The sequence below is a fragment of the Nipponia nippon genome, unplaced genomic scaffold, assembly GCF_047370975.1.
Source record: "Nipponia nippon isolate SJK-2023a ecotype South Korea unplaced genomic scaffold, ASM4737097v1 scaffold_9, whole genome shotgun sequence".
In the NCBI taxonomy this organism is placed as follows: Eukaryota; Metazoa; Chordata; class Aves; order Pelecaniformes; family Threskiornithidae; genus Nipponia; species Nipponia nippon.
In genome coordinates this window covers 7,837,390-7,864,289 of record NW_028262413.1, presented here as the reverse complement: position 1 = coordinate 7,864,289, position 26,900 = coordinate 7,837,390, and the positions used below count along the sequence as shown (strand labels likewise).

At 51.6% G+C, this 26,900-nt stretch overlaps 1 protein-coding gene across 4 annotated transcripts in view; it reads left to right on the top strand.

Moving 5' to 3' along the window:
- The window catches only part of PRICKLE2 (prickle planar cell polarity protein 2), a 121,313-nt gene extending 94,650 nt beyond the window's left edge, over positions 1 to 26,663 (top strand). For all 4 annotated transcript variants that reach the window (XM_087745053.1, XM_087745052.1, XM_087745056.1 and 1 more), the window contains 6 exons: positions 2,099 to 2,212; positions 3,959 to 4,096; positions 8,009 to 8,212; positions 9,945 to 10,131; positions 12,504 to 13,367; positions 23,942 to 26,663. In XM_087745053.1, the coding sequence (XP_087601179.1) occupies positions 2,099 to 2,212; positions 3,959 to 4,096; positions 8,009 to 8,212; positions 9,945 to 10,131; positions 12,504 to 13,367; positions 23,942 to 24,810 (2,376 nt within the window). In that variant the 3' untranslated portion in view covers positions 24,811 to 26,663. The remainder of the gene's footprint in view (positions 1 to 2,098; positions 2,213 to 3,958; positions 4,097 to 8,008; positions 8,213 to 9,944; positions 10,132 to 12,503; positions 13,368 to 23,941) is intronic.
- Positions 26,664 to 26,900: the final 237 nt, after the last annotated feature.

Below are 26,900 nucleotides of genomic sequence, written 5' to 3'. Positions count from 1 at the left end.
AGTCATTTCTAGTCTCCGCCAACTTCAAGGACTCAGTGGGCAAAAAAACTTCATTGCAAGAAAAAAACCAACCAACCCGAGCGCAAGGGAAAGTGAGCAGCCTGTCCACACATGGGGGATTTGGCAAGAGAAGTCAGCAGGCATCTGTACCGGCCGGGAAGGCGCAGCATGGCAGCCCGGTAGCCTGGCAGCCCAGTAAAAGGTATGGCAGCCGGGGCATTGCCAGGAGATTTTCAGCTGCGAGCTCTGCTATGGACTAGCCGCATGAACTCAGGGAGCCCATTTAACGTTGTTATACTGCAAATAGTCCTTTCCAGTGCATATATTTGCTACCTCATGTAGCGTGTCATAAGAATTTAAGTGTTTTTAATGTGCTTTGATGTCCCTGGATGAAGGATGCTGTATAAATGCAAAGTAAGTATTCTAATGTATGTAGTTTGTTTTCTTTTTAACACAACAAAATCCTTAGCAGCCTTTCTTTCTTTGACAGTTTCCATAGCTGGTGGGTCCGTTTCTGCTGTGCCTTAGCAAAACAAATTTAGGGTTTCGCGGTGGCATATGCTCGGCGTGTTCCTCAGCTTCATGACTCAAGCAGTTCCCTTGTCGTCAGCATTGCAGAGTTATGGGCAGAAGCCTGCTAAAAATTTCTCTTTCCACAAAACCTGACGATGGGCAAAGGTGGATGTTAGGGTCGGTTTGGGGAGGAACCATAATTTGAGAAGAAAAGCTATTGCAAGCATTGGAGGAGCTCTGCTCACAGGTAGCTCTGAATGAGACCAGGGAGTGTGCTAAATGCAGAGTAATTATTTCTGAATAATGCCAGTTTGGGATATTTATTCTGGAATAAGAAATTATTTCTTCCTGTGGAAGGTGACTCCCTGTATGAGCCACCCCCAGCAGCCTGCAAGCCCGAGGGCGAGCTCTCCGGCCAGCCAGCCCCATTACCTGCCTCTGCGTCCCCATCCCTCCCGGTGACCCACAGTAGCTTGTCATCCTGCAGATGCTGTGGGGTTGTGCGGGCAGAGGGGGCTTCTCTGGGGAAAGCCAGCCCAGGTGGTGCTTTCTAGGCCAAAGCCCAAAACATACAGCAAGGGAAAAAGCTGATCAGAAGCCACTGCAAAGCAAGTGTCGTTTGGGAAAAGCCCTGTGAAAGCTGCCGGCAGTGCAGCCGCTCTGAAATGAATTGCTGCAGTGTCTGAGAGCCGAGGGAGCATCTCAGGGGGTTAATCCCACCACAGCAAAGGCAGAAGGCTGTGTGCACCAGGAAAATGGTTTGCATCTCTCTAGCTGAGTGCAGATTTAAGGAAGCCATCCAGCCCCCTGCTCCTGCCCAAGCATGCAGAGACATCCAGGGCTGCAGAGACTCCAGATCTCAGCCAAGCAGCAAGAGCTTTCCCTTACCTTTACCTTCTCCTGCTTTTTCCCAAGCTGCTGAACGTCACCATGGCTGTTTGGGAGCTGATCCTCGGCCAGGGAGTCCCATCCCGGTGCCTGGCCCAGCCCTTGAGTACACGTCCCAGGTGTGGCAGTCGGAGGAGAGACGCTGGGGTTCGGGGCGTGCTTCCTCTCCGGGCTGCCACTGGGCTCCTCCAGCGCCGGGCACGCCGTGCCCCACCACGCTGCCTTTTTAATAGCTGATTTTAATTATACGCTCTGAGACGAAAGAGAAAAAACAAGCCTTCCAACAGATTTTATCTGCTGTTTATTTCCACAAATTGCTGCAGAAAAAAGCCTGGAGAGTTTTGATGGAGGTGGAGGCTGAGATAGCCGGCAACACAGAGGCTGCCGGGGCGCAGCCTTTTTAACCTCCCCTGCCGAGGCAGGTGCCGACACATCCCCGCAGCCGGCGAAACATGCTAACGCTATGGAGGCTGACCGAGCAAACGGTAACAAGCTCCGCTGCCTCGCCAGGGCTGCCACCCCTCGTTCTCGGTGGAGAAAAGGCAATAAAACCAAAGCAGCGCCTGGCTGTGTTTCCCCGCTCAAAATCATCGGGAAGACCCGGCGCCCACTGGCTGGGGGGGGTGGCTGCTGGCCAGGTGTGGGGGCACGGGCTTGGCCGGGGAGCCCCACTGCAGTCCCCTCTCTTGCTCCGTAGGTGCACCAGTACTACAGCTGCCTGCCCGAGGACAAGGTCCCCTACGTCAACAGCCCGGGAGAAAAATCTCGCATAAAGCAGCTTTTGCACCAGCTGCCACCGCACGACAATGAGGTTAGTATCCGAAAAGTGTCCTCGGACATCCATCAGGGCTGCAGGTGGGGAGGGGACGCACCTCCTGGGGTTGCTCATGGGAAACGTGGCTGGTCCTTTCTGCTTTTTGGGGGGATTTACTTGGAGTTTGGTCATGTTGCTATTTAAGTGCCATATTTGCTCCCTGCTTGGATTGTCTTGGAGGTGGGGGGGAGTTGTTTGTTTTTAAAGTTAAAATTTTTAAAATCATCCTTCTTCAGTTTTCTGAAATAACAGCACTCTCAGCCCTCAGAGGCCAAAGCCGCATTAAAAGTGGCTTGAAATGCTGTTGAGATCAGCTAGAGCCAGATCCGAAGTTGAAAAAGCCTTTTCCCAAGTGCTGCTTCCAACTCACCTTGGGAGTGGGGGTGCGTGTGCACTCTCCTCGAGGGGTTTCACTGGGGCTGAGCCTTGCGAGCTGGGAGAGCCTGGCGAGCCAGAGGTTGAGTCAAGACCAGTCAGAGCAAATAAACCTTCCTACATATCACAAGAAAGATGTGAGGCAGCAAAAAGGGTCCGGTCTTTGACGTCCTGTTCTCATCAGTGAGAACACTGGCTTCTGGTAGCCCGCAAAATTTCCCTGTGTAAACAAAAAAAAATGATTTTCATGCTGCTTTCTGAAGAAGCCGCTCTGGAAAATATGTGTAGGTAAGTTGTTTGATCTAAGTCAGATTTTAACGAGTTTGCCTGCGTGTGGCTGGGTGCCATGGGCACAGCACGGCGCTGCCAGTGCCGGGGGAGCTCCAGGCAGCAGGCAGGGGCTTCTTCCCATGCACCCTTGGGCCCCAACCTGCCCGCCTGCCTTCCCTGGCAGCCACTGAAAACCTACAGCCTCTGACAGCTGAAGAACACAGGAATAAATGCACATGCTGCAGCCCATGCTGCTGCAAGCTGGAGGCACGAGCCTGCGTGTATTTTCTGCAAACTGGCAGATTTTGCATCCAGTTTCCCCTCGTGCTCCGTTTTGCTCCTTTGAAAATTCAAGATGCGTTGTTTGCTCATGTGAATAATCCTGCTTGGCTCCGTGAGCCTGCTCTCCAAAGTAACGGAGGCTGGATTGGGCACTGGTTCTACGCGTGGCCACCTTGGCTCTTCAGTCGTATTCTCCGTTGAGATGCAACCAGCCAAGAGCTAAGCCTGCGGGATGAAAATAGCCAGGAAAACCTCATAGTTTCATAAGCTTTGGGGAAATTGCATCATTCATTGTTTATATCCTTTTATTTTACTTATTTCCTTATTACCTTACAATGCAGAGGTTTTGCATATGTGCAAGCTTGACCCTATGCTGGAAGAATAGTTGGAGTCCCCAAATAGCTGGAAGTCCCTCGTTTACACAGGGAAAACTGGCTGCACACTAGAAATGCCAGTAAAACATTTTGAAGCTGCTGTAAGACCTCTGCCATAAGGAGAAATCAGGAAAACTATCAATATGATTGCGGGTGTGGGTGAGACTCAGAGGACCCAACTTTTAAGACTTTCCTAGAAACCTAGCACTTGGAGAGCAACCTTCCTCCTGCCCTTTCTTCTCATCCCTACCTCTTAAAATTTTGGCTGAGCCCTGGGCTGACTGCAGCCCAGGCACTGGAGTTTCTTCAGCCTCCCCTAAGCCGAGGATGGAGTCCATTTGTGTAATCCCCTTGCAGAGGTTTGCAGAGCCCATGGGACTGCCGCTCGCTGGCCAGGGAGCCAGGGACATCCATAAAACTGAGAATCCCTTGTGTTTTTTAGGTCCGCTATTGCAATTCGTTGGATGAGGAGGAGAAGAGGGAGCTCAAACTCTTCAGCAATCAAAGGAAGAGGGAAAATTTAGGGAGAGGCAATGTCCGCCCATTCCCTGTAACTATGACGGGAGCCATCTGCGAGCAGGTGGGTAGTGGCTGACCAACTGGCAGAAGCGGGGCAGCTTTTCAATTATCAAAGTTAAGCGAAGCTCAGAGGAGCAGCACCTGCCCTGTGCCCCCTGCCAGCCAGCTACGAGCACCAGGGTCCGTCGAGGCATGTGCCGAGAGCACCCTGCGATATTTGATGCAGAGCAGTCACATCAGCTCCTGGCCTCAGGCAGGGGGGGAAGCTGTTGATATCCTGGCCATAAAATGGGGATGAAAAGAGATTAAGGGACACCAGAATGGAAGGGATCTGGGATGGAGGGGTCGTCTAGGCAGCCTACCCCTGCATCACAACCACTCATGTTAAGAAAAAAAGAAGGGTAGTTGTCATAGGTGATTCCCTTCTGAGGGGAACGGAGGGTCCCATATGCCAACCGGACCCAACCCACAGGGAAGTCTGCTGCCTCCCTGGGGCCAGGGTAAGAGATGTCACCAGAAAACTCCCTAGTCTGGTAAGGTCCTCAGGCTATTACCCACTATTAGTTCTTCATGTTGGCAGAAAAGAGTTAACAAAGAGAAGTTCTAAGGCAATCAAAAGGGATTTCAGGGCTTTGGGGTGGTTTGTTGAAGGCTCAGGTGCTCAGGTAGTGTTTTCTTGGATCCTTCCAGTAGCAGGGGAGAACATTGAATGGAACAGGCAGACTCGGCTGATCAACATGTGGCTCTGAGGCTGGTGTCATCAGCGGAACTTTGGGGTTTTCGATCATGGGATGGTCTGTTCATCACCAGGTCTATTGACATCCGATGGGATGCACCTTTCTCAGAAAGAGAAAAGGGTTTTTGCTCGGGAGCTAGCAGGGCTGATTGACAGACCTTTAAACTAGATTGAAAGGGGGAAAGGGACAACACCAGGCTAGTCAGTGACGAGCAATGGGATGGCACGCCAAAGTTTGAGGAGCTGCGTGCTAGTGAGATTCCTCAGGCTGCTCCACGAGGTAATGGGCACAATGAACCACCCTTGAAGTGTTTCTACACAAATGCACGCAGCGTGAGGAGCAGGCAAGAGGAGCTAGATGACTTGGCCCAGTCCCTGAGATATGACATCATAGGCGTAAGTGAAACCTGGTGGGATGAGTCCTGTGACTGGTGTGCCATGCTGGATGGTTACAGGCTCCTCAGGAGGGATAGGCAGGGCAGGCGAGGCAGGGGGGGTGGCATTTTATGTAGTGGAGGGGCTGGAATGCATGGAGATAGCAGTTGGCAATGGCACAGTTGAGAGCCTCTGGGCAGACAAATAAAGTGGATGTCGTTGTGGGAGTTTACTATAGGCCACCCAGCCAGGATGACGACACGGATGAATTATTCTTTAAGGAACTAAGGGGTGCTTCTAAGTCATCTGCCCTTGTCCTTATGGGCGACCTCAACTTGCCAGATGTCAACTGGGAATACCACACAGCTGGTACAAACAGGTCCAGAAGATTCCTAAACCATCTGGATGATAACTTCTTGGTACCGGTACTAAGGGAACTGACGAGGAAAGGTGCCTTCCTCGATTTGTTGCTTATTAACAGCGAGGGTCTCGTGGGTGAAGTGGCAATTGGTCACAGCGACCACGAAGCAGTCAAGTTTAAAATCTATGGTAACAGGAGGAAAACTGCCAGCAAGACCTCAACTCTGGATATGAGAAGAGCTGACTTCAGGCTGCTCAGGGAACTACTTAGTAAGATCCTGTGAGAAAAAAGCTTTTGAAGGTGCTGGGGTCCATCAGTGCTGGGCACTTTTTAATTACCACCTCCTAAGAGCGTAGGAGCAGGCAACTCCAAAATGTCAGGATTCAAGCAGGTGAGGTAGAAGGCCAGCTTGGCTGAGTGGGGATCTTCTTCTAGAACTAAGGAGAAAAAAGAAAATGGATGGCCAGTGAAAGCAAGGTCAGGCAACATAGGAGGACTACAGAGATGCTGTTCACCACCGCAGGGAGGAAATTCGTGCGGTCAAAGCTCAATTAGAGTTGAAGCTGGCCAGTACTGTGAAGGACAACAGAAAGGGCTTTTTAAAATATGTTAATAGCAAAAGGCAGGCCAGAAATAACATTGGCTCGTTACTTGATGAGCATGGTCACCTCACAAACAGGGACATAGACAAAGCAGAGACGTTTAATGCTTTCTTCGCCTTGGTCTTCAACACCAATGATGGGCTGTGGGACCCCCAAAGCCCTGGGCTAGAGAACCATGACTGCAAGAACAACAAACTCCCAACCAACCCCAAACTTAAGCGGGATTTGCTGCTCCAGCTGGATCCCTGTAAGTCAATGGGGCCCGATGGGATTCATCCGAGGGTACTTAAGAGCTGGCTGATGTCATAGCGAGACCTCTCTCAATGATTTTTCAATGCTCTTGGGAATCTGGAGAGGTCCCAGTTGACTGGAAGCTGGCAAACATTGTCCCAATCTTCAAGAAGGGCAACAGGGACGACCCTGGTAACTACAGGCCTGTCAGTCTCACCTCTGTGCCTGGCAAAATTATGGAGAAGATTATTCTGGGTGTTTTTGAAAAACACCTGAAAGACAACGCAGTCATTGGTCCCAGCCAGCATGGGTTCACGAAGGGCAAGTCCTGCTTAACAAACTTAATTTCTTTCTATGACAAGGTTACCCACATAGTGGACCAAGGGAGCCAGTCGATGCAATCTTTTTGGATTTCAGTAAAGCTTTCGATACTGTCTCTCACAGTATCCTCCCGGACAAAATGTCCAGCATACAGCTGGATAGACACATAATGCAATGGGTGAGCAATTGGCTGACAGGTCAGGCTCAATGGGTTATAGTAAATGGGGTTACATCGGGCTGGTGACCAGTCACTAGTGGGGTTCCGCAGGGATCCATCTTAGGGCTAGTGCTCTTTAATGTCTTCATAAATGACTTGGATGCAGGACTTGAAGGACTACTATCTAAGTTTGCCAATGACACAAAATTGGGAGGAGCTGTTGACACTCTCGAGGGCAGAGAGGCCCTGCAGAGAGATCTCAACAAATTAGAGAGCTGGGCAATCACCAACCATATGAAGTTTAACAACGGCAAGTGCCGGATTGTGCACCTGAGATATGGCAGCCCTGGATGTACATACAGACTGGGGAACGAGAGGCTGGAGAGCAGCCCCACAGAGAGGGATCTGGGGTTTCTGGTCGACGGCAAATTGAACAGGAGCCAACAGTGTGCCCTGGCAGCCAAGAGGGCCAACCGTGTCCTGGGGTGCATCAAGCACTGTATTGCTAGCCGGTCGAGGGAGGTGATTGTCCCGCTCCACTCTGCACTGGTGCGGCCTCATCTTGAGTCCTGTGTGCAGTTTTGGGCCCCATAGTACAAAAAGGATACAAAGCCACTAGAGAGTGTCCAGAGGAGAGCCACAAAGATGGCGAAGGGTTTAGAGGGGAAGCCGTGACTGAAGTCACTTGGTCTGTTCAGCCTGGAGAAGAGGAGACTGAGGGGAGACCTCATCGCAGTCTACAGCTTCCTCACAAGGGGAAGAGGAGGGGCAGGCGCTGATCTCTTCTCCGTGGTGACCAATGATAGAACCCAAGGGAATGGCAGGAAGATATGCCAGGGGAGGTTTAGGTTGGACGTTAGGAAAAGGTTCTTCACCTAGAGGGTGGTGGAGCACTGGAACAGGCTCCCACGGGAGGTAGTCACAGTGCCAAGCCTGACAATATTCATATATTGAATGCCCTCAGACATATGGTGTGAATTTTGGGGTTGTCCTATGCAGGGACAGGAGTAGGACTGGATGATCCTTGTGTGTCCATTCCAACTCAGGACATTCTATGATTCTATGATTCTATGATTCAGAAAGCAGATGTGAATTAGCACCTTCTTCTGCTGTGGCTGCAAAAGCAGCGGGCTGGTGATGGCCAGCAGCGGGCTCACCCACCCCACGTTAAACACCAGCTTTTCTAACAGTGCGGCGGGCAGATCAACGGAGGGGACATGGCCGTCTTCGCCTCGCGAGCAGGGCACGGCGTTTGCTGGCACCCTCCCTGCTTCATCTGCAGTGTCTGCAACGAGCTGCTGGTCGACCTGATCTACTTCTACCAAGATGGGAAGATCTACTGCGGCAGGCACCACGCCGAGTGCCTCAAGCCCCGCTGTGCAGCGTGCGACGAGGTAAGAGCCAGCTCGCCCCAGCTTCTGCCATGGATGAGGCCTGCAGGGGTGGCACAAGAGGGTTCCCCTTGCCAACTGGAGGGTATTTCCCCTCCATCCGCCCTGACAGTGGTGGATGCGTTAGCATAGCATAGCATCTGCACAGAGGCGTGTACACAAAATACGATGGTTTGGCTTTGCCACAGGTTCATGCAGGCTTTTCCTGGGGTTTCAGGTGAGCATCTCAGGGATTTTTAGCTGCAGTCTGCCTAGGGCTGTTCTGAGGGGAATCCTCATCTACACACAGGCTTTCCATGAGTGTTTCCAGCACAGCATGTCCCCCATGCTGTGTGATTTTAGCCCAGCTGTGTGTGGTGGTCCTCCCTTCTCCTCTGTTCCCCAGAAGAAGCCTCTGGTAGGATGAGTGCTGTGTTTCCTACAAGATGGTAGTGTCTGAGTGCACGCCAAGCTGAAACAGGCTTTAAGAGAGGAGATTAACGGGCTGTAGGAAGCTGAACAAATGGAATACAAAACGAACATAGAAAAACATACAGAGTCGCATCTGAGCGTTTCTCAAGTGTCAATCTCTGTTTAAAAGGCTGGTGAAGGAAATTGTTCTGGCTTTTAAAGTTATGAAAACCATAGTGTGGAAAACCATATGTACTGTAAAATACCATGTCCCATCTATGCAAGCGTGTAATAGTAAATATCCAAGGCTATATGCACTTCAAATATAAAGAACATTGACGTATGTATCCAATTAAATTTGTAACATTACCAGTAAAAAAACAGCTCCTAACCATTTAACTGGCCCTGTTTCCTTGTGGCTTAGGCTGGGTAATTTTTTTTCCATGTACTTTTTATCCTTGCAAATTCTTGTACAAGTCTTTTATTCAGCTCCTTCTTTAACACGCACTTCTTCCCGTGAAACATCCGGCACTAATTGCGAGAAAGAGGAGCTCAGGTATAAGGGGAACTGCAGGGGAAAAGCTTCCAGTGTGACCTGTGCTGGGATGGGGAGCCAGGGAGCAGAACTGGGCTGCCGCTTGCTCCCCTGGCTTGGCTTTGGGAGCGGAGATGGTGTAGGAATGGGAAGCTGAGACAGCAAGAAAGCATCTGCTGAAAACATTTTGGATGGCTGCTTCACCAGCCTACCCCTAACAGCCCTCCATGCCTCAGTTTCCCCACTAGTATAATGACTGCAATCATCTATATAAGCACACAGGCTGGGGTAGAGACGATGGTGAGGAGCCAGGTAGCTCTGTCTTCTCTCCCCTCTGGAAAGCTGCCACTTCTCTTTGTATTTTTGCTCATCCTTTGTACTTAGGTACCTGTTTCAGAGACGGGTAAATGTGTTTTAGTAAGTGGCTGCTCTGTTCTTCAAAAGTCCACCAGATCGATAAGCTGTATATAAGCGTGTTTATTACCCTGATCGACCCCTCCTGCTGATGGATGTGCTTACAAGCATGTTACTGCGAGCTCTGCCTTAACGCTTTGTAGTCCATGCAATACTGCGGTCCTGAGGTATTTGCATTTTAATGGATTTCCTTAAGAAGTGATGGGTGCCCCTGCCACAAGCCAAACCATGGGAGTTTCTCATGCAGGACGGGAGGGTTAGCTGTAAAATTTGGAGGTTGTATGAGCAAAGGGGCACAGCTGCCATGCACAGGCAGGAGACATGAAGGTTGGTGCCCACATCTCAGGTCCCCTCTCTGATGGACTCTGCTCCACATTTGTGTTCCCCCCCCCCCAGATCATTTTTGCCGATGAATGCACCGAGGCCGAAGGGCGGCACTGGCACATGAAGCACTTCTGCTGCTTTGAATGCGAGACGGTGCTGGGGGGGCAGAGGTACATCATGAAGGATGGCAGGCCCTACTGCTGCAGCTGCTTCGAGTCCCTCTACGCCGAGTACTGCGACACCTGCGCCCAGCACATCGGTACGTGCCTCGGCCCCGGGGCGAGCGCCGTGCGGGAGGGGAGCGGGGCAAACCTCTGCTTGGAAGGTTGTTTCTGGCAACAAGAGCTGTTGCATTAAGTCTTTGACAACACTTTGGGGCTACAGGCAGGACTGCCTGCTGCTGGGGACTGCACCAGCCCTGCAGCATCCAAAGAGGCTGGTGCTCCTCTCACATCTCGCCAAGGAGCTAGCATGGTAATTTGTGTGGTTAAGCCACTGCTTATCCCTTTTTGTGGTCAGAGAGGGGAGGATTATCAGAGAGCAACCTCAGGAGCTGTTGCAACTAGTGAAAGCTTTCTCTGGCCTAATATAATGCACACTTTTTTTCCTTTAAATCTCATTTTCCTGTAAACAGCCTGACTCTTCGACTCTCAGATTTTTCCCAGCCAAGCTTGCCAAAGGATCACATGGGTTAATGAGCTACTGACAGGAAAGATGCTTGTTCATTAGGCATCATTATTGTTTCTGTTTGCCTTTTTTAATCAACCTGCAGATAGATGTTCTCAGAAAGAAATAACGCATCAGAGTCAATCTACATTTGTAGAACAGTGATTTAAAATGTACTTTATTCTGGGGACTAGCTGTCCCCCCAGCACTCGAGGGGTAGTGAGCCGGGTGGACTGGGAAGCCACCTCGCTGTTCTCCCCGATCCTGTTTGTCTCTTGGCTGAGCATTTGCTCGCGGATGGGCGGGCAGCCCTTTCTTTGTCCATGGAGGTGAGCTCACGTGTTCAAATAATTCATAGGCTGCAGGGAAAGAAAAAAAAAAACAACCATTTTGCTCTTGTGCAGCGGCCAGATGGCTTGGGGAGGAAGACTCAGGGCTTCAGCGAAGCACTTGGAGGACGCGTTTGCTGTGACCTGCAGCACATCCTTCCCGAAAGCTCAGCTGCAGAGCGGTGAAGCAGCTGTTAGCGCTTCTTGCACGCTCCCTTCTCTCGTGCTTCCCCCATCTGCTGTCCATCCCTCTGACCGGCCGGCTGGAGCCTGCTGACTGTCAGGTTTTCGGGGCAAAATGCCTGTTTTGGTGCATATCTGCACATTTCTAGCAAAGGAGGGACTGCAGCCATTTTGCTGCAAGTTGCTCATAGTAGTCACTGAGCGTGAGCCACATAAATTAGAGATAAGTGCCTGCTTAAGACTTGTAAGGCTTGAGTTGGGTAGCCAAAGCTGAGAGTAAGGAGGCCGTGCTCCTTCCTCATTTATGTGGCTCTTCCCCACTACTGCTTACTTCAAGTGTTTAACTGTCTGGAAGTGAGAGATGTTCCTCCTTCCTCTACAAGATGGCTTTGGGGCATTGGAAAAGGAGCTGATAAAATCCCTGTCTCTCTTTTGTCCACACTGGTAGCCCTCCAATCTATATATAAAAACATTTCGCTCATTATAAGGGCTAAATACACTAAAGCAAATTTAGCTTGGAATAAAATAACCATTAACGTAGTTTTCATTTATAAATTATCCAGTGGCATTTGGCCCTCCCAGCGGCACGGCCACGGTGGGTGTGCAAGCACGTGCTGTGTACGCATGCAGCACAGCACCACGCTGTGCCAGCCAGCCTGCGCCGTGCACGGCGGTTTCCCAAGTAACGGGGGCTTTTGCCATGAATGGCAGCTTGACCAGGCAAATAAGTGTTATAATTGAAACCTCAGGAGCTTTGCTCACAGCTCTGACCAAGAGTGATGTGCATGCAGCAGTCGTGCTCCCGCGGCCCTGGCTGGTGCCTGCAAGCAGCCCCGGGGTTTTGCTGGTGGGGGGACAGGCTCTCTGCATCAATTGCTTTACTTAACCCAAGGAGCAACACGGGGAATGTGGCTGGGTGCAAGACAAGGGGGTGCACTCAGATCCCTGGGGCCAGCTCTTTCTCCTCCCTTTCGGAGAAGGGGCCCCCATAGCCAAAATAAAGGTAGGATGGGGCCACAGTAGCAGCGAGGGACAGGGATGCGATCTGCTCTGTTACGTACTTAACCAAGGCAGCACAAATTCCTCGTTATGGTTCGGTTGGAGGCTTTTTGTATTTTTCAAATCGGCAGCGTATTACTCCTTTGACTTCAAGGACTTTATGGAGAACTTCTTGCATTCCTTTGCTTTATGATCGGAAATAGCCGCATTTAATACAAAATAGCTTGAGGCTCGGTTCTGCTGCCTTTCCCAACATTGAGCAACTCCCGAGCAAAGGCCTGCAGCCTGCAAGGAATTAGAAATGGGCTTAACTTCATGCGCCAGAGAAGCCCTGCTGAAGGGCTTTCGAGAGCAAGCCCGGGTGCGTGTCGCTCATAGGGGATGCGTGTGTTGAGTGCAGTGCAAAGTGATGTATGTGGGCTAACTCTGATGCTTGTGCGTCTTCCCGCTCAAGGTATCGACCAGGGCCAGATGACATATGACGGCCAGCACTGGCATGCCACCGAGACCTGCTTCTGCTGCGCACAGTGCAAGAAGTCCCTGCTGGGACGGCCCTTCCTGCCCAAGCAGGGGCAGATCTTCTGCTCCAGGGCCTGCAGCGTCGGCGATGACCCCAACGGCTCCGACTCCTCTGACTCGGCTTTCCAGAGCGCGCGAGCCAAGGAGTCCCGCCGCAGCGCCAAGATCGGCAAGAACAAGGGGAAAGGCGAGGAGGGGGCGCGCAGCCCATGCAACCAGCTGCAGGTCACCTCCAATCGCCTCTCCACCGATGTGGACCCGCTGTCCCTGCAGATGGATTTGCTGAGCCTGGCCAGCCAGACGCCGAGCCTCAACAGGGAGCACTTGTGGAGGAGCCGGGATGAGCTCTATCACTACGGGAGCAAAATGGAGCAAAGTCAGTCCCAAAGCCCTTTACAGCTTCTCAGCCAGTGCAACATAAGGACCTCCTATAACCCCAGCCAGGTTCCAGGCTCGCAGCCAGATTTATGGGCGAAACATTTCAGCAACCCAAAGAGGAGCTCCTCGCTGGCGATGAAGAGCCATGGCGGCAGCTTCATCCAGGACTGCAGAGAGGACTACTACTCGGGGAGGCTTCGCTCGCAGGAGAGCTACAGCGACATGTCCAACCAGAGCTTCCCCGAGACAAGAGGAAGTCTCAAAGTCCCCAAGTACGAAGAGGAAGAGGAAGGCAGGATGCCGACGCCGCAGTGCCGCACCCGGCACCCCATCAACGCCCTCAAGTTCACGGAGGACCTGACGCCCACCGAGCAGACTCCCCGCGGCTCCATGGAGTCCCTTGCGCTCTCCAACGCAACAGGTACGTCACCCCCGCTCCTGTCACCCTGCGGCCACCCCGGGACCTCCTCCGTGCAATGGGGTCCCTTGTGCTCTGGGTCAGTGCCACGGCAGGTGTCTTCCCATTACAGGGGTGACCGGCAGCTTGGGGACAGCCGCTCAGTGCCACGGGCTTGCCTGCCCAGCCCCAGTGTGCCTGGCAGCCCCCTCTCGCTTTGCTTGCTTGTTTACCAAATGCAGGGCTTTATAGATAGCTGGCCTTTCTGTGTAGCTCAAAACAAATGTTTTCAAGCTCTTTAATCCTCCCTGTTGTGAATAGGAGAGAAAAGTCAAGGCCAGCTGCTAACACGGAGGCAGATTCCAGCCCTTCAGTGCTTGAAGGACTGCTGTCAGCTACCCTTGGAGGCAAAAAATATTTCTAAATGCTTTGAAATAGGCCCAGTTAACCCCTTTTGCATGTTATGCAGTCCTTGAGCATGTGACGAGTTCACACAAATTCCTCCCTCTCTACGCATGGCTCTCTTTCTCCTCTTCCCCAGTCCCCGGGTAGAAATTGCAGGGAAGAGCCAGGCGAGATGCTTGTCCCGTCAGGCTGAGCCCGTTTCTCATGAGCGCATCCCAGGGTAATATTTCTCAGCCCTCTCACCCCAAACGTGTTTGGGTTTCATTTTGTGGCTGCGGGGATGGGTGTGCATGTACGGACGTGTCTGCGGCAGGGCTCTAGTCCGCACCCCAGCACTGGGGAGGCTCAGACCCCGGCGCACACCATCCTTCTGCAGCCTGCTGTAGTTTGCATTATCGGGTGGCTGCGCTCGTCTGGCACAGCTATCGCTTGCTTCCAGTCCCTCAGCAGAACACTTCTCGGAAAAGAAAATACTGAGCCTGGTTTGCTCGCCAGAGATACTGCCTTGCTTTTTCTTCACCACTCCCTGGCTTTTTTCTGTTCCAGCCAAGCATTGCTTGGATTTGGGCACGTCCTACATCTGCCCCCTGCAAAATGGAGTCCGTCTGTCTTGCTGTCACTGGCAGCAAGCAGCCTGCAGGGTGTTCGGTACCCAGTCCCGAGGGCCTCCCACGGGATGCTGGCACTGGGTGGTGGGGATGTGCCAGTGAGCATCGCCGGGCCCCCGGAGAGCTGAGCGCCGCTGAAGCCGAGCGCTGTGCCTCTGCCTCACCTGGACGGACAGGTTTGCTCTGCAACGCCCGTGCCTCCTCACCCTGCTCCGGGGTTTCGGTGTGTTTGTTTTGGAAATTTGCCAGCCCCGTGCCAAGATGTGAAATGATCTCTGTGTTCAACCAGGATCTCCCTAACCAGCGAGTGGTAAAGCAGGGAGGGAGAGGAGAAGCTAATGAGCTGGAGAGGGTTTTGCTCAAACAGCCTCAGATATACATGGAGGAAAAATAGATGTGAATCGGTGAGGGAGTTGGCTCTTGGAAACAAGGTTCTCCGAAGCAAAGCCCGATGTTTCCAAAGCTGCTCGTGTTCCTGAAAACTTGTATTGTGTAAAACCCCGTCAATACAAAGAGTCTTGAGCAACACCAAGTTTGGATGAGCAATCCCTGAATACTCGAGTGGTTGTTGCATGCTTTGGAGCTGAAGTGTAACAAGTTATTGGGGATACAGGTCAAGAGATGAGAAATGTGGCAAAGCCTTCGTATTAGAGTGAAAATCACTCTGACATTCATTTTAGAAACCCCTTTTAAAATGCTCAGAGGGAGATCTTCCAAAGGCATCCGTCCTCCATACGTAGCCGAAGTATGAATTTCCTTACGGGCAGTGCCTGCCTTAACGACTCACTTCTTTCCTGCTTTCTGGAGCGGATGCTCAGCATGATGGGGCTTGCAACAAATTTAAGCAGTTCCTCTGCAGAGTGAGGTGATAACATTTTTATTAATGTGTAAGATTCTAATAATTTTCCTTCCTCTGGGACCTGGCTCCGCTTGAGCTGAGGGGCACTGCGGCAGTAAGAGGCAGCTCCCCCGGGGCCGTGTGTGCAATTATGGAGGACACATTTATCATCCCATTTAATTGGCAGCGTTTTGAGGACAGGGAGATGCGATGACGTGGCCGAGGTCTGCAGGAGGGCAGGTTGCCCAGCAAACACCCCCATGAAGCTCCCCCCAGCACAGCCCGGGGGTCCAGCTCGTCCCGTGCTCCCTGCCCTGCACACCCCAGCTCTGCTTTGCAAGAAACTCCCAGGCACCCAGCTACGAGGTCCCTTGGAGCTACTGGTGCTGCACAGTTGCTCCACCTTATAAAGTGAGATAAGTCACACCGCATCCGTCTTAACATTTTATGGCATCACTGAAAACGTTCTTTTTTTATAGGGAGCTGAAGGGCAAACAGTCCCTGACCTGCAGAGCACACATTAAAAGCTGGTCCCTCCCTGGCAGCAGATTTTGCTGTGATGTTTCTATTAAGACTTAAGTACTAATTAGCCGGAGACGTCAGTAAGAGCAGATAATACATAGGATGTGCAGCCGGAGTCCCTGTCCTCTGGCCAGAAGGCTGCCTCCTGTGAACTGATGTTGTCCCTATAATATTTGTAATGCATTCAATGCCAGACAGGGGGTCACCCATTGGGTGGGTCAAGATCTATGTGACCCCACATCTCCTGCAAGACCCCAGGTTTTCACCTTACCAACCAGGCTCTACTGAATCGCTTCAAAGCCAATTCCTCATGGGTTGGTTAAGAGGTGTGACACTGTGTTAATCTTGGGCGCTCACCCTTAAAGCGCTCAACTGTGCTCCATCGTCACACCCTGGGCAGTCGTGCACCAGCAGACGCCGGAGTGGCAGAGGTAGCCGTGACCCTCCTTGTGCATGGTTTTGGGGTTGGAATTAGGTGGGAGCGTCTCTGCAGTCCTCTGGTTTGTGCTTGTGTAATTGCTACAAATGCTGATGTGATTTAGCCACATCCGCTGGCAAAGGGCAGAGTTTCCTGCTGGTGGAGGGCATCTCTCCTTTCCTCCCACGTTTCTCTTTGAAAATCCCTTCTCTGCAATCAACCAAAGGCTAGGACAGACTCCGATCCGCTACCTCCTCTTCTTGAAGGCTGAGTCCTACTCCTGCCCAACATGGCTATTAGATGGAGAGGCAAAGAGAAGAAAGTATTTCCCAGCACATTTTCCAAGAGAGAGCTCATTTTTGCTGGATTTTATATTATCTTTTATATTTGATTTGCTTTGGCTGCTTTTGCCTTTTTTTTCTTTAATGGCATTAGCAACAACACAAAACAGTGGATGCTGTAGCAATGTTTACCCTGTAACTCCCTTCATTAAGCAATCAGGACAATGCTAAGATGGAGTTTGTCCAGGAAGCTTTTCTCATGAAGAGGAGTCTGATCCTACCAGAGGTTAATCACTTCCCAGAAGATACTCAGTCCACCACAGCCCTGCTCGCAGTGCTTGCGCTCTGCCTTGCTCTGCTTGTGCTTGCGTTGCCCTCTAAAAAGGTTTTGCAGGCACTGTATGTGCCTAGCAGCTGAATTAGAAATCAAGAGCTGATCTCTGCTGATTCCAAGCAGTCATTTCCACAAAGTGCCAGCTGGTCAAATAGCCCACTTAAGAAAGTACCTGCAGGCTAAATGTTATTCCCTGGGAACAGTCTCTTTGTGTGCAGCTTGCGGAGAGCAGGAGTGCTTTGGACGTAGAAGTCTCGTTGAACGGTGACACTGTTATATGCAAAAGGAGAAATAGATTTTAAATATTCCTTGAGAAAATGAGTTTGGGTGAGGGTAACAGCCTCATCTGTCACAGGCATAAATCCAGGGAAAAAAGATGTTAAACTGGTGCCGTTACAGGGTGTAATGTGATTTCACATGTATGGCACACGTTTCTGCTGTCATCTGTGTTATGAGATGCCCAAAGGCCCCAAATAGCTTGTTTTTCAAGGACTAAACAACAAGCGTGATATACCCAGAAAGCAGAGAGAGAAAACGTATGACTATGCACATGGGTCAGGGCTGGTCCCTGTGCGTCTGAGTTGCAGAGTTACCTGATGGCATCATCTGTCTCCAGTCTTCTCTTCTTCCTTTGCCTGAGGAGGGGCTGAAAGCTCAGGTGGGGAAAGAAAAAACCCTGTTTCTCAGGGCTAGGGTGTATTTTCCAAAAAGCATTCAATGGCCCAGCCTCTCCTGCACCGAGGGCTTGGGAGCAGCTCCTGAACACCCTCGGGGATGGCAGTGAGGGGCTCGGGGTGAGCGGGGTCAGGGGGCTGGTCCCCATCCCTGTGTCCTCAGTGGCACTGCAACCTGTGGGGGTGCTCCTCTCCCCCCTGGGCTGGAGAGAGCGGCTGCCCCGGGCACTTCAGCCAAGTTATGCAAGCCAGAAAATGACACATTAGCTGTTCTTGACTTTTTCTAAGAAAAAGGAGGCTCCCAGTTCTCCAGCACGCTCCTACCATCCTCTTTGCCCCAGACACAGGCAGCATAAAACTGCTTCCAAGTTGGAAGATTGGATCCTTGGGGGGATTTCTTGCAATTTTGGGACCCAGGTATAACATTCCCCAATCTAAGCCGGGTCATTTCAAAACCCAAGATGTGAAAATAGAGGTTTTCCTTCCCAAAGGGCCAATGCCAAAACATTATAAAACTGCCAGGAGTGTTTCTTCTCCCCCTCACCCGCCTTTTGGTGCTCAGCGGTGGGAGGTTTGGCATGCTTACTGCAGGGGCTGGCCACATGCACACCTTCACCCCTTCGGTGTCACACATGGATGTGCCAAAGCACGTGGGGTAATGACCAAACCAGAGGGAGAACCGAAATGGACTTCTGGAAGGAGACGTCAGGGGAAGCAATAGCCCATCATCCCCTACCTGGCGTGTTGGCTATCCTGCCTTGTGTGGGGAGGGCGTAGGAGCTGGTGGTGCCCATGAGGAGGGTTGCAGGCACACTTCTGCGTTAAAATCCAACTCCTTTCCCAGGCAGCACTCATGTAGGGACTTCTTTCAGTGAGCCAGGCAGAGGGACTGATCAGGTAGGAACTACACCCTGACACCCTTGGGATGGCACATGGGGACGCACCATGGGGGGCTGTCGGCACCGCGACCCGCTTGGCGAGCACTCTGCTTTCCCCCGAATTGTTTACTTTCCATGATTTCCAGTTACGTAAGGATTCTGCTTTATTTCTGCACACCCTGAGGTCGCTCAGAAGTGAGACGAGGCTGAGCTATAAACAAAGCCCTGAGCAGGCTGTTTCTCCTTAAGTTCATTTTTAGTTCTTGGGGTTGAACTTGAAATAAACCCTGTTGCAGGGGTGGTGAGGATGTGCCTGCCTGGTGCTATGAGAGAGAGAAGGCTCTGACACAGGGAGTCTGGGCACGAGAGATGTCACACTGTCCCCTCTTGTGCCTCTATAGCTGCACTTAAACGCTGGCTGCCTGGTCTGGGCGCAGGGTTTTGGTGCAGACAGGCACCTATATGGGCATCAGGTGGTGAGGACTGCGATGCACGGGTATATGTGTACGCTATGATAAATGTAAAAGCAAGAAGCGAGCGTCAGCATAGCTCTGTTTGTGTGCAATGTCCTAAGTCAGGGCGTTTTGCATTCCCCAGCCGGGGTGAAGCAGATGTTGCTCTCTCTGCAGTGGGATGCTGGCTGCGGCAGGGCCTCACCCCATGTTAGCCCAGCTTCACGGGGAGTTTAATTTAATGGGGGCTGGGAGCTGCTTCCCCTCACGGGGGGCTTCATTCCCAGCCTCAGAGCCAGCGTACGTGCTCTCTGCGGCCCCTCTGCTGTCATTTGCCGAGTGGTTTAATAATTCATAATTAATGCAACTTGCAGCCCTGGTTTAGCAAAGCACACAGCAGGATTTAAGCGCCTCCGAGTGCTTTGTTGTGGCAAGGTTGTAGAGGTGATGCTCATGAGGAATATCTTTGTGCCGTCGCTTTGCTTATTCAGTTGTTATTTCCCTTGGCAATGTTTTATGGGATGAACATGGTTCTTAATAGGGGTGAGGAAGGACTTCAGAGGGGATTGTACAGCATGTTCTTAGCAAACCTTAATGTTAACCAGAAACCTGCTTTGTGTCCCTGGCGCTGTAGCCAGCTCGAATTTTATATCGAACGCCTGCAGACGAGCTGCAGCTTTCACTTGTGTTCATCCGAAAGGCGTGTGTTTCCATGGCTTCGGGGTGAAATATTGAGCCTGGCAGCCCCACACCGTGGAGAACGGCAGCAGAATAACCTGCTGTGTCCACGTGTGCCGCGGTGCTGGCTCCAATCTGGCCGTGGGACGGCTGACGGCCGACGCACTGTGCTGGCGGCAGCAGGTGCCATCTCTCCTCTTCCAGTGCAAAAGCCTCTGGGGCAGCCGCCGATGGATGCGCTCGATGTCTCGTGGAGCATCATTTTGCAGAAGGAAGGTCTCGTGGGGTCAGCGTATCAGCCCTGCGTTTGCACCCCTGGAAAGGGCTCGGTGATGTGGTAACAACCGTCTTGCACCGTGGGCCACAACAGGGCTGCCGCTCCCCTGGACGGCCTCGGGAAACAGATTCTCAGGTTTCCTTGTTAGAAAAAAATCACCTCTGCATGGTGGGGTCTCCCCACGTGCGCTCTTTCTTCCAGGTTAGGGCTCACTCGGGTTATTAGCTGTGTTCCCAGATGAAACACTTCATTAAGAGGGAGCTGCAGCAACTGTAAATAAATACTGGTAATTGAAGAAGATTGGGCCTCAATGCACTGGTGTAGCTCTGAAATGGCAAGTGACCGCAGGAGAGGAGGGTCGGTGCCACCTTCGCAGCGCGGGACCAGAGACCCGGAGCTGCCCTGCCTGTGCCCAGGCATCCGCTGCCTTCCAGTGCCCGGGAAGCCCTCTGGGCTGGAGCCTCCCCCAGCCACCTCCTGCTGTGATTGCACAGGAAGAGTTTTCCTCTTCTCCAAGCTGAAATTTTCCTTGCAGGAGTTCAGCAGACCTGGAGAACAATGTATTTCCTTTCTCTTCGCAAGCATTATTTTGCCATGTTTGAAGGCTGTTACCGTATCCCCTTCAGCTTTCACTTCTCTAGGCTAAACAACCCCTGCTCTTTCAAACTTTATTCCTCGGTCATGTTTTCTAGATGAAATTTTTTAGAGAGATGGTTATCGCTGTCCTCTGAACTCACTGTGGTCAGGCTGGAGCACTCCTGGCTTGCTCCCGCTACGCCTCGCAGAGGCTTTGCGGCTCTGCAGAGGCGCAGGATCATTTTGCGAGCTTTGAAAGACTAAGCTGGGCCTAACCGCTGCTCATCATACTTTACACCTTGCATTGGGAGGGCCTGGGAGGCATCTTTGTGTTTTGCGTGCGTTAGAAGTTGCATCCTCGACTTGGTACCTGCTATTGGCACCTTAAGAGCCGTGCGGAGCTCTCGGTATCTGCAGGGATGCTGTAAAAGCACAACTTTGCTCCTGAGTGAGCAGAAGAAATCCTTTGCTGCCACCATGAGCAGATAAAACAAAGTTTTCCTGGCCCCTGGCCACACTGCTTGCTGGGTCACTTGCTAGGGTGGCTCCCAAAAAAAGGCTTGTGCACGTGCAGCCTGCCAGATCTGCTTGGGAAGATGGATTTGGCCCTCAGCAAGGAGCATTTTCCACTGTCATATGGAGAAATGAAGTCCCTGGGTCTCGGGGTGGCTTTGCTGCAGTCTCCCAAGCACAGGCTCCATCGCACCCTGAGCTCTGAGTGCTGGCGACAGTGGTGTACGTGCTCCGTGCTGAATTCCTCTTACAATCGACATTCTCCCAGTGATTCAAGATCTTAAAATGTGTGTGCTTAATTATAATCAGGCCAGCTGAATGAAGAGCCAGAAACATCCCCTGGACCTAACGACCACTGATTAAAACTTGAGCTCCAAGCATGAGCTGTATGTGTATCGCAGGATTCTCGTCTGAAATTGCTTCCTCCTGTGAAGACCAGCACTTTGAAGAGGAAAAGAGAAAGCACTCTCCGTGTCTGCTGGAGGTGTGTGCCAGGGGCTGGAGGCCCCCATCCTGCATAAGCTAAACTTGTGAAGCACTGGCTCTGCCTTTGCAGGAGCCGGAGCCCCCCATGCATCACGGTTTGCTATACTCGCAGCAAAAAGAAAAGCAGGTTTCACCGCAGGTCATCCCGCTCGGCCACTGCAGCTGCATGCAGTGCTCCTGCCAACGATGTGGAGGACGCAGATATGTCTTGCTTAATTTGAAAATATTGTTCCGCTCTTTCCATGTCTCAGGAGCCTCTCCCCAGGTGCTCGTTTTTATGCTCACTGGATGCAGGACCGGAGGGGAGAGACGGCCGCGGCAGGGGAACTGGGACCCGCGAGTGCTGTCCGATGCGGCTGGCTGTGCACTGGGGGCAAAGCACCGGCTCGCCCCATGCCCCCACAAGGCGGGATGAGGTCGGCCCCTTTCAAACAATGCTGCCAAAATCAATCTGCTGACACCGCAGCAGCATCCCTCAGCGTTGGGAGCTGTACTCCTGCACAGTGCTGCCGTTGCTCGCTCTTATTGCGGAGCTGCGCCAGTTCTCTTAATGAACGGCTACATAAATGTCACCGAGGGCTAATTTTCTTTGGCGTCAGCTATTGTCTGACAGATCTGATTAAGGCCACATTCGGCTGTCAGCGGTCATGATTCATGTTCGGATCAACTCCGCCAGCAATCCCACTGTTATTCTGGCCTTTCGGGAGGTCTTTGTGCATGTTGCCGAGTTGCTTTTCTGTCCTGAGGGGCTGCTGGGCTCCTCCGCAGTGGCACAGGAGGGACATGGGGAGCAATGCCTGATGTGACAAAGGGCGTCACTGAGCTCAAAGGCAGAAGATCGCGGCTCCAGCGGGGAGGTGGTGTGTGCCGGGAATTGCTCGCTCCCATAACGGGAGCAGGGAGCCTGGGCAGACAGGTCCGCGGAGGGGACGGGGAGCCCCTGCGGGACTGTTTCCAAAGGGTGGTCAGCAGGGTTCGGTTAGCTCGCTTGAGATCAGCATGGCTTAGGAAAAAAAGGCATGAAGCTGTCTTGAAAAGTCTATCCTTTTCGAAACAAAACACGGCTTTAACTTTTTTTTTAACCCAGCCTCTCCCTTTTCCTGCGGCATTCAGGGATCGCCTTCGCTTTACCTTCCTCTGTAATCATAAACTCCAGAAACATCCCCATTAACAGCAGAAAAGCAAATGAGCAGAGAGAAATGGCTGCGGCGGCTGGGACTCAGGGAGCAAAGCCAAATCATGCGAGACCCAGCAGCGGCTTTGTGCTCAAGTGCTAAAGCTCTCCCTGGTGCCACCGAGGGGAGGATTTGGAAAATCTTGCCCATCTTTGCAGGTTCTGTTGATCTTTTTAAGACTGAGTCCAAAGAAACCCTGAAGCGGCTCATGAGCGGAGTTAGTGACAGCAGCCCTTGTTCTTGTTCAGGTTTGGCAGGCAGCGGCTAATGCCGAAGGAGCTGAGCTCTCGATGAAATGTAAGCAGCTTTTGTTAAGGGGAAAAGAAGTTTATTCTTGAATTGTGGGCTGGGTTGTTGTTTTTTTAAATTAATTTACAAAGTCGTAAATTCTCGGTGATTGCATAAGGGCTGTGCGTCATGTTGAAAATCCTGCTGATGGTGCACAGCTCTCTGCCTTTGGTCTGCACGGGGAGGTTGTCAGAGAGGAACAGGGAGAAGAGCGCCAAAGCAAACACTCTGCGTTTGATTTGGGATGAAATGGATTTCCTTTGAAATAGCTTGCGAAACACATTGTCCTGAGCTTGCAATGCAACTGCTGACTGCTGCCAGTTGTCAAGCCAACATGGAGATAGGCTGAAAATAGTCAGAAAACACCCAGACAACAGGCCAAGGACTAGGGCGACGTGGGGTGCGTTGAGTTTGTCATTGATGGGCAGGTGCTGAGCGGACACCCCAGTTCTCTGCTGCTGGGCTATAGCTTTCTGGGCTGGAGGAAAGCACCTTGCAGGAGCTCAGGGCTGGCCGGCACATGAGAGAGACCCAGTGGGCCACCTTCCCAAGCAGAGCAGCCCATCAAGCTGCTTACGGGGAGCTCCGTCAGTCCGTCTGGGGCTTGGGTGTTTCCTTCCCTCCTGGGAAACCCGACTGCATGCACATGGCCAAGGCTGCGCCTTTGGTCCCCCCACGGGTGTCATTCAGGGGACCTGTGCGGTGCAGCATGGTGACAAGCCTGAATTAGTCAGTGGCCCCGTTTTCAGCTGCCCCTGACGTTGTTCAGCCCTTCAAAACATGTCGTCGTTGCACAAGGTGTGGGTGCCGGATCATGGCACCCTAGTTATCTCAGCATGCAGGAGGCCTCAGGTTACCTCTGACGCATAATTTCTCACTGGCATCGCTAGTTATTCCTATCAAGTCGCAGACAGCGTAGACATATGGAGAAGGAAGTCGTGAAAAGCAGCTTGGAGTCCAACTCAAAACACCTTAAATTGGTGTGACTTCCCCAAAGGAGGAACTGCCTGCTCTTTAAGAAAAAAAAACCAAAAAACATCCTCCTGAAGGGCTCTTCAGGACAGCATCTAAACCACAGAGTTATTTTTTAAAACAAAAGTCGAGGGCCAAACCCAGCCCTCTCCCTGAGTCTCTGCTGATAGAAAATTCTCCTTCTTAACTCTTTTTTTCCTTCCTTTCCCCTTTCCTTGCAAAGGCCTCTCTGCAGATGGTGGAGCCAAGCGCCAGGAGCATCTCTCCAGGTTCTCCATGCCTGACCTGAGCAAAGACTCAGGCATGAACGTCTCAGAGAAGATGAGCAACATGGGGACCCTGAATTCCTCCGTGCAATTTCGAAGCGCCGAGTCGGTCCGCAGCCTGCTGTCGGTGCAGCAGTACCAGGACATGGAGCCGAACCTGCACGACCTCGCCAGCCCCCTGGGGTACCGAGAGCGGCCGTCGCACGGGCGGATGCACCAGAGCTTCGACTACGGTAGCGGGGTGCCCGGGGGCAAGCTGGGGGCGCAGGAGGGCTCGAGGCATGCCCCCATGAGCGAGCGCACGCGTCGGCGAACTAACCTCCGGGATGATGACCGGCATTACCGCCCGCACCGGCCCCGGCGGTCTCGACGTTCCCGGTCGGATAATGCCCTGCACCTGGCCAGCGAGCAGTGCTGCCGGCTGAAGGAGAGACCCTCGCTCCGGGCCAGGGAAGACTACGACCAGTTCATGCACCAGAGGAGCTGCAGAGAGACGGTGGAGCAGGGTCCCCGCAGGGACGTCTACGGCCACTGTCCCCGGACGGTGTCGGATCTCGCCTTGCAGAACCACTTGGGCGAGAGATGGGGTCCCTACTTCGCCGAATACGACTGGTGCTCGACCTGCTCCTCCTCTTCGGAGTCAGACAACGAGGGCTATTTCCTTGGGGAGCCAATTCCCCAGCCCGCCCGCCTGCGCTACGTGACCAGCGAGGAGCTCCTGCACAAGTACGGCTCGTACAGCGTGCCCAAGTCTTCCACACTGGGTGGCAGGGGACAGTTGCACAGCCGGAAAAGGCAGAAGAGCAAAAACTGTATCATATCCTAATGGCATCCTTGCCAGGCACCTTGGGAGAATGTAAATTAACTCACAAACTTGCACTGTTTTAGATCATGTAAGCGCTTTTATTGTAACAAAAAAGACCTGAAGAGTAGGGATTTGTAAGAAGGTTGTAGACTGGCTTCTATAAATAGTCATAATCCTGGGCACAGTGAATATATTTTGCACATCTATCTTTGGAGAAAAAAACAAAGTTCACTTTAGCCTGTAATAATTATTTACCCAGTAGTTTTTCCTCTTTCTCCCAGATTCTGCCAGCCTTTTGAGTTCTGTTTGTCCGTACATTTTGGTTACCCCTGTTGACTCTCAGCATCAGTTTGCCGGTAGCTTTTGCTTTCCACCACGTTTTTGTTTTCCATTAGCCCTGTTGGTAAGTAATTTGTCTCTCTTGGACAGTGTGGGAGCCTAAGTTATTTCTGTGATTGTTGTAAATGCAATGTAAATGAGAGTTTGGAGAAAATATTTTTGTATTTTGTAATATCAGAGGAATTTCTATATCTTAGGAGTCACTGGGAAAATGCATGCACATTCAGAATTGTTTTCAGCCAGAGCTAACCAAACAGTACTTTGGACCCCCCTTTCCATTTCATCATCAAATTTCTTAAGTATATCAGTGACAGTTTGAGTTGTCATTTGTTTTCAGTTTGTTTTTGTTTTTTTTTTTTTAACCCTTTTTCTGTTTGCTTGTTTGTTTCATTCCTGGTAAATAAAGAGAACATTTTCTGATTCATTAAATCTTGAAGAGGCCTCATTGGCATTTTGAAGTCTGCTCCTACCTGTGATTTTTCAGGTGTGCTCCATCAGTCAGATACAGGAATCCTGACAGCTGCAAAAGGGACTTTTTTTTTTTTTTTTTAGTTATTAAATAGGGAAGATCAGAACTACCAAATGTCTGCAACGTTGTAAATGACCAAAGCCGGAGAAGGAATTTTACACCTCTGTAGAGAACGCTGAAGTTACTAAATGTTGAACTATTATTTGGAGTAAATAAAAGTGTAAATGGTGCAATTGTGTGATGTCAGCATGACATTGTTTTGAATATAGACTTGTCTTATGGTGCTCTAGTCTCCTGGGTTATGTTAACTGCTGTTCATTACCAAGTGGAAGTCTCAATATTGCCTACTGCCTAACACGTAAGAGAACGACTGCGAACTGCTCCCCGCGGGTCTGATCCTGCCCTAGCGAGACACCCTCACCCCTCCGAGGCCGCTTGTGGCCAGGGGGCTCGTCCCTGGGTGGGCTCAGCCCCCGCCTGCGGAGCCAGGACAGCCCCACAGCAGCCTCGCCGTGGCAGAGCATTCTATAAATAGGGCTCAGCTGTATTGTATTATGGTGGATGTGAGTTTGTTCTCTGTATGCTTTAAACCATTGGGGTACTGCCATCGCGGCGCGTCCCGGCGGATGCGCCGGAGGATTGCAAGCCAGTGCTGGTTGTCCCGGTGCTTCCCGGGAAGGAGCACGTTGACAAAAGGGGCTCTTGGCACCCAAAGATGCGGGTTAGCACCTGAGGGTGTTAAGATAAAGCTGGGCTTTGAGACGCAGGAGGGCTGAGAGGCTTAACTGGCTGCATCGCCCTCGTCCCGTGCACTGCCGGCATCTCGGGGTGCCCCTGCCCCTCCGCCAAGCCGGCCCCTGCCCTGCACCCCGGGGAGGAGGGTCCCGCTGCAGGGCCGGCGCCGGCAGCCCTGGGCGCACATGGGGACGCCCCATTGCCTACTCAAAGCAGCAGATGCAGAAAAATCTTGAAGATGGATGTCTCCATACTACAGACTATTGCTAGGAATTTTTTGTTGTTTGTAAAGGACAATGTGATAATTATTATTCCTTTAAAAAGAAAAAGAAAAAAAAAAAAAAGAAATGACACTTAAGTATATTTAAAAAAAATGTTTTTTCCAGTTGGAATAAATGGAAGTATTCATCCAAAGGGAAGAGTCTCATGTGTATGTTTTTTGCTCTTAAGGAGTGTTGGTTAATTGTGAGTAGAAAACTTGATTTTCATTTAGCTGGTCTTGCAACAGAAGCACAAGACCCAGCTCAGCCCCATCCCTGACGTGGTTTCAGTGGACAGGGAAAGCCGA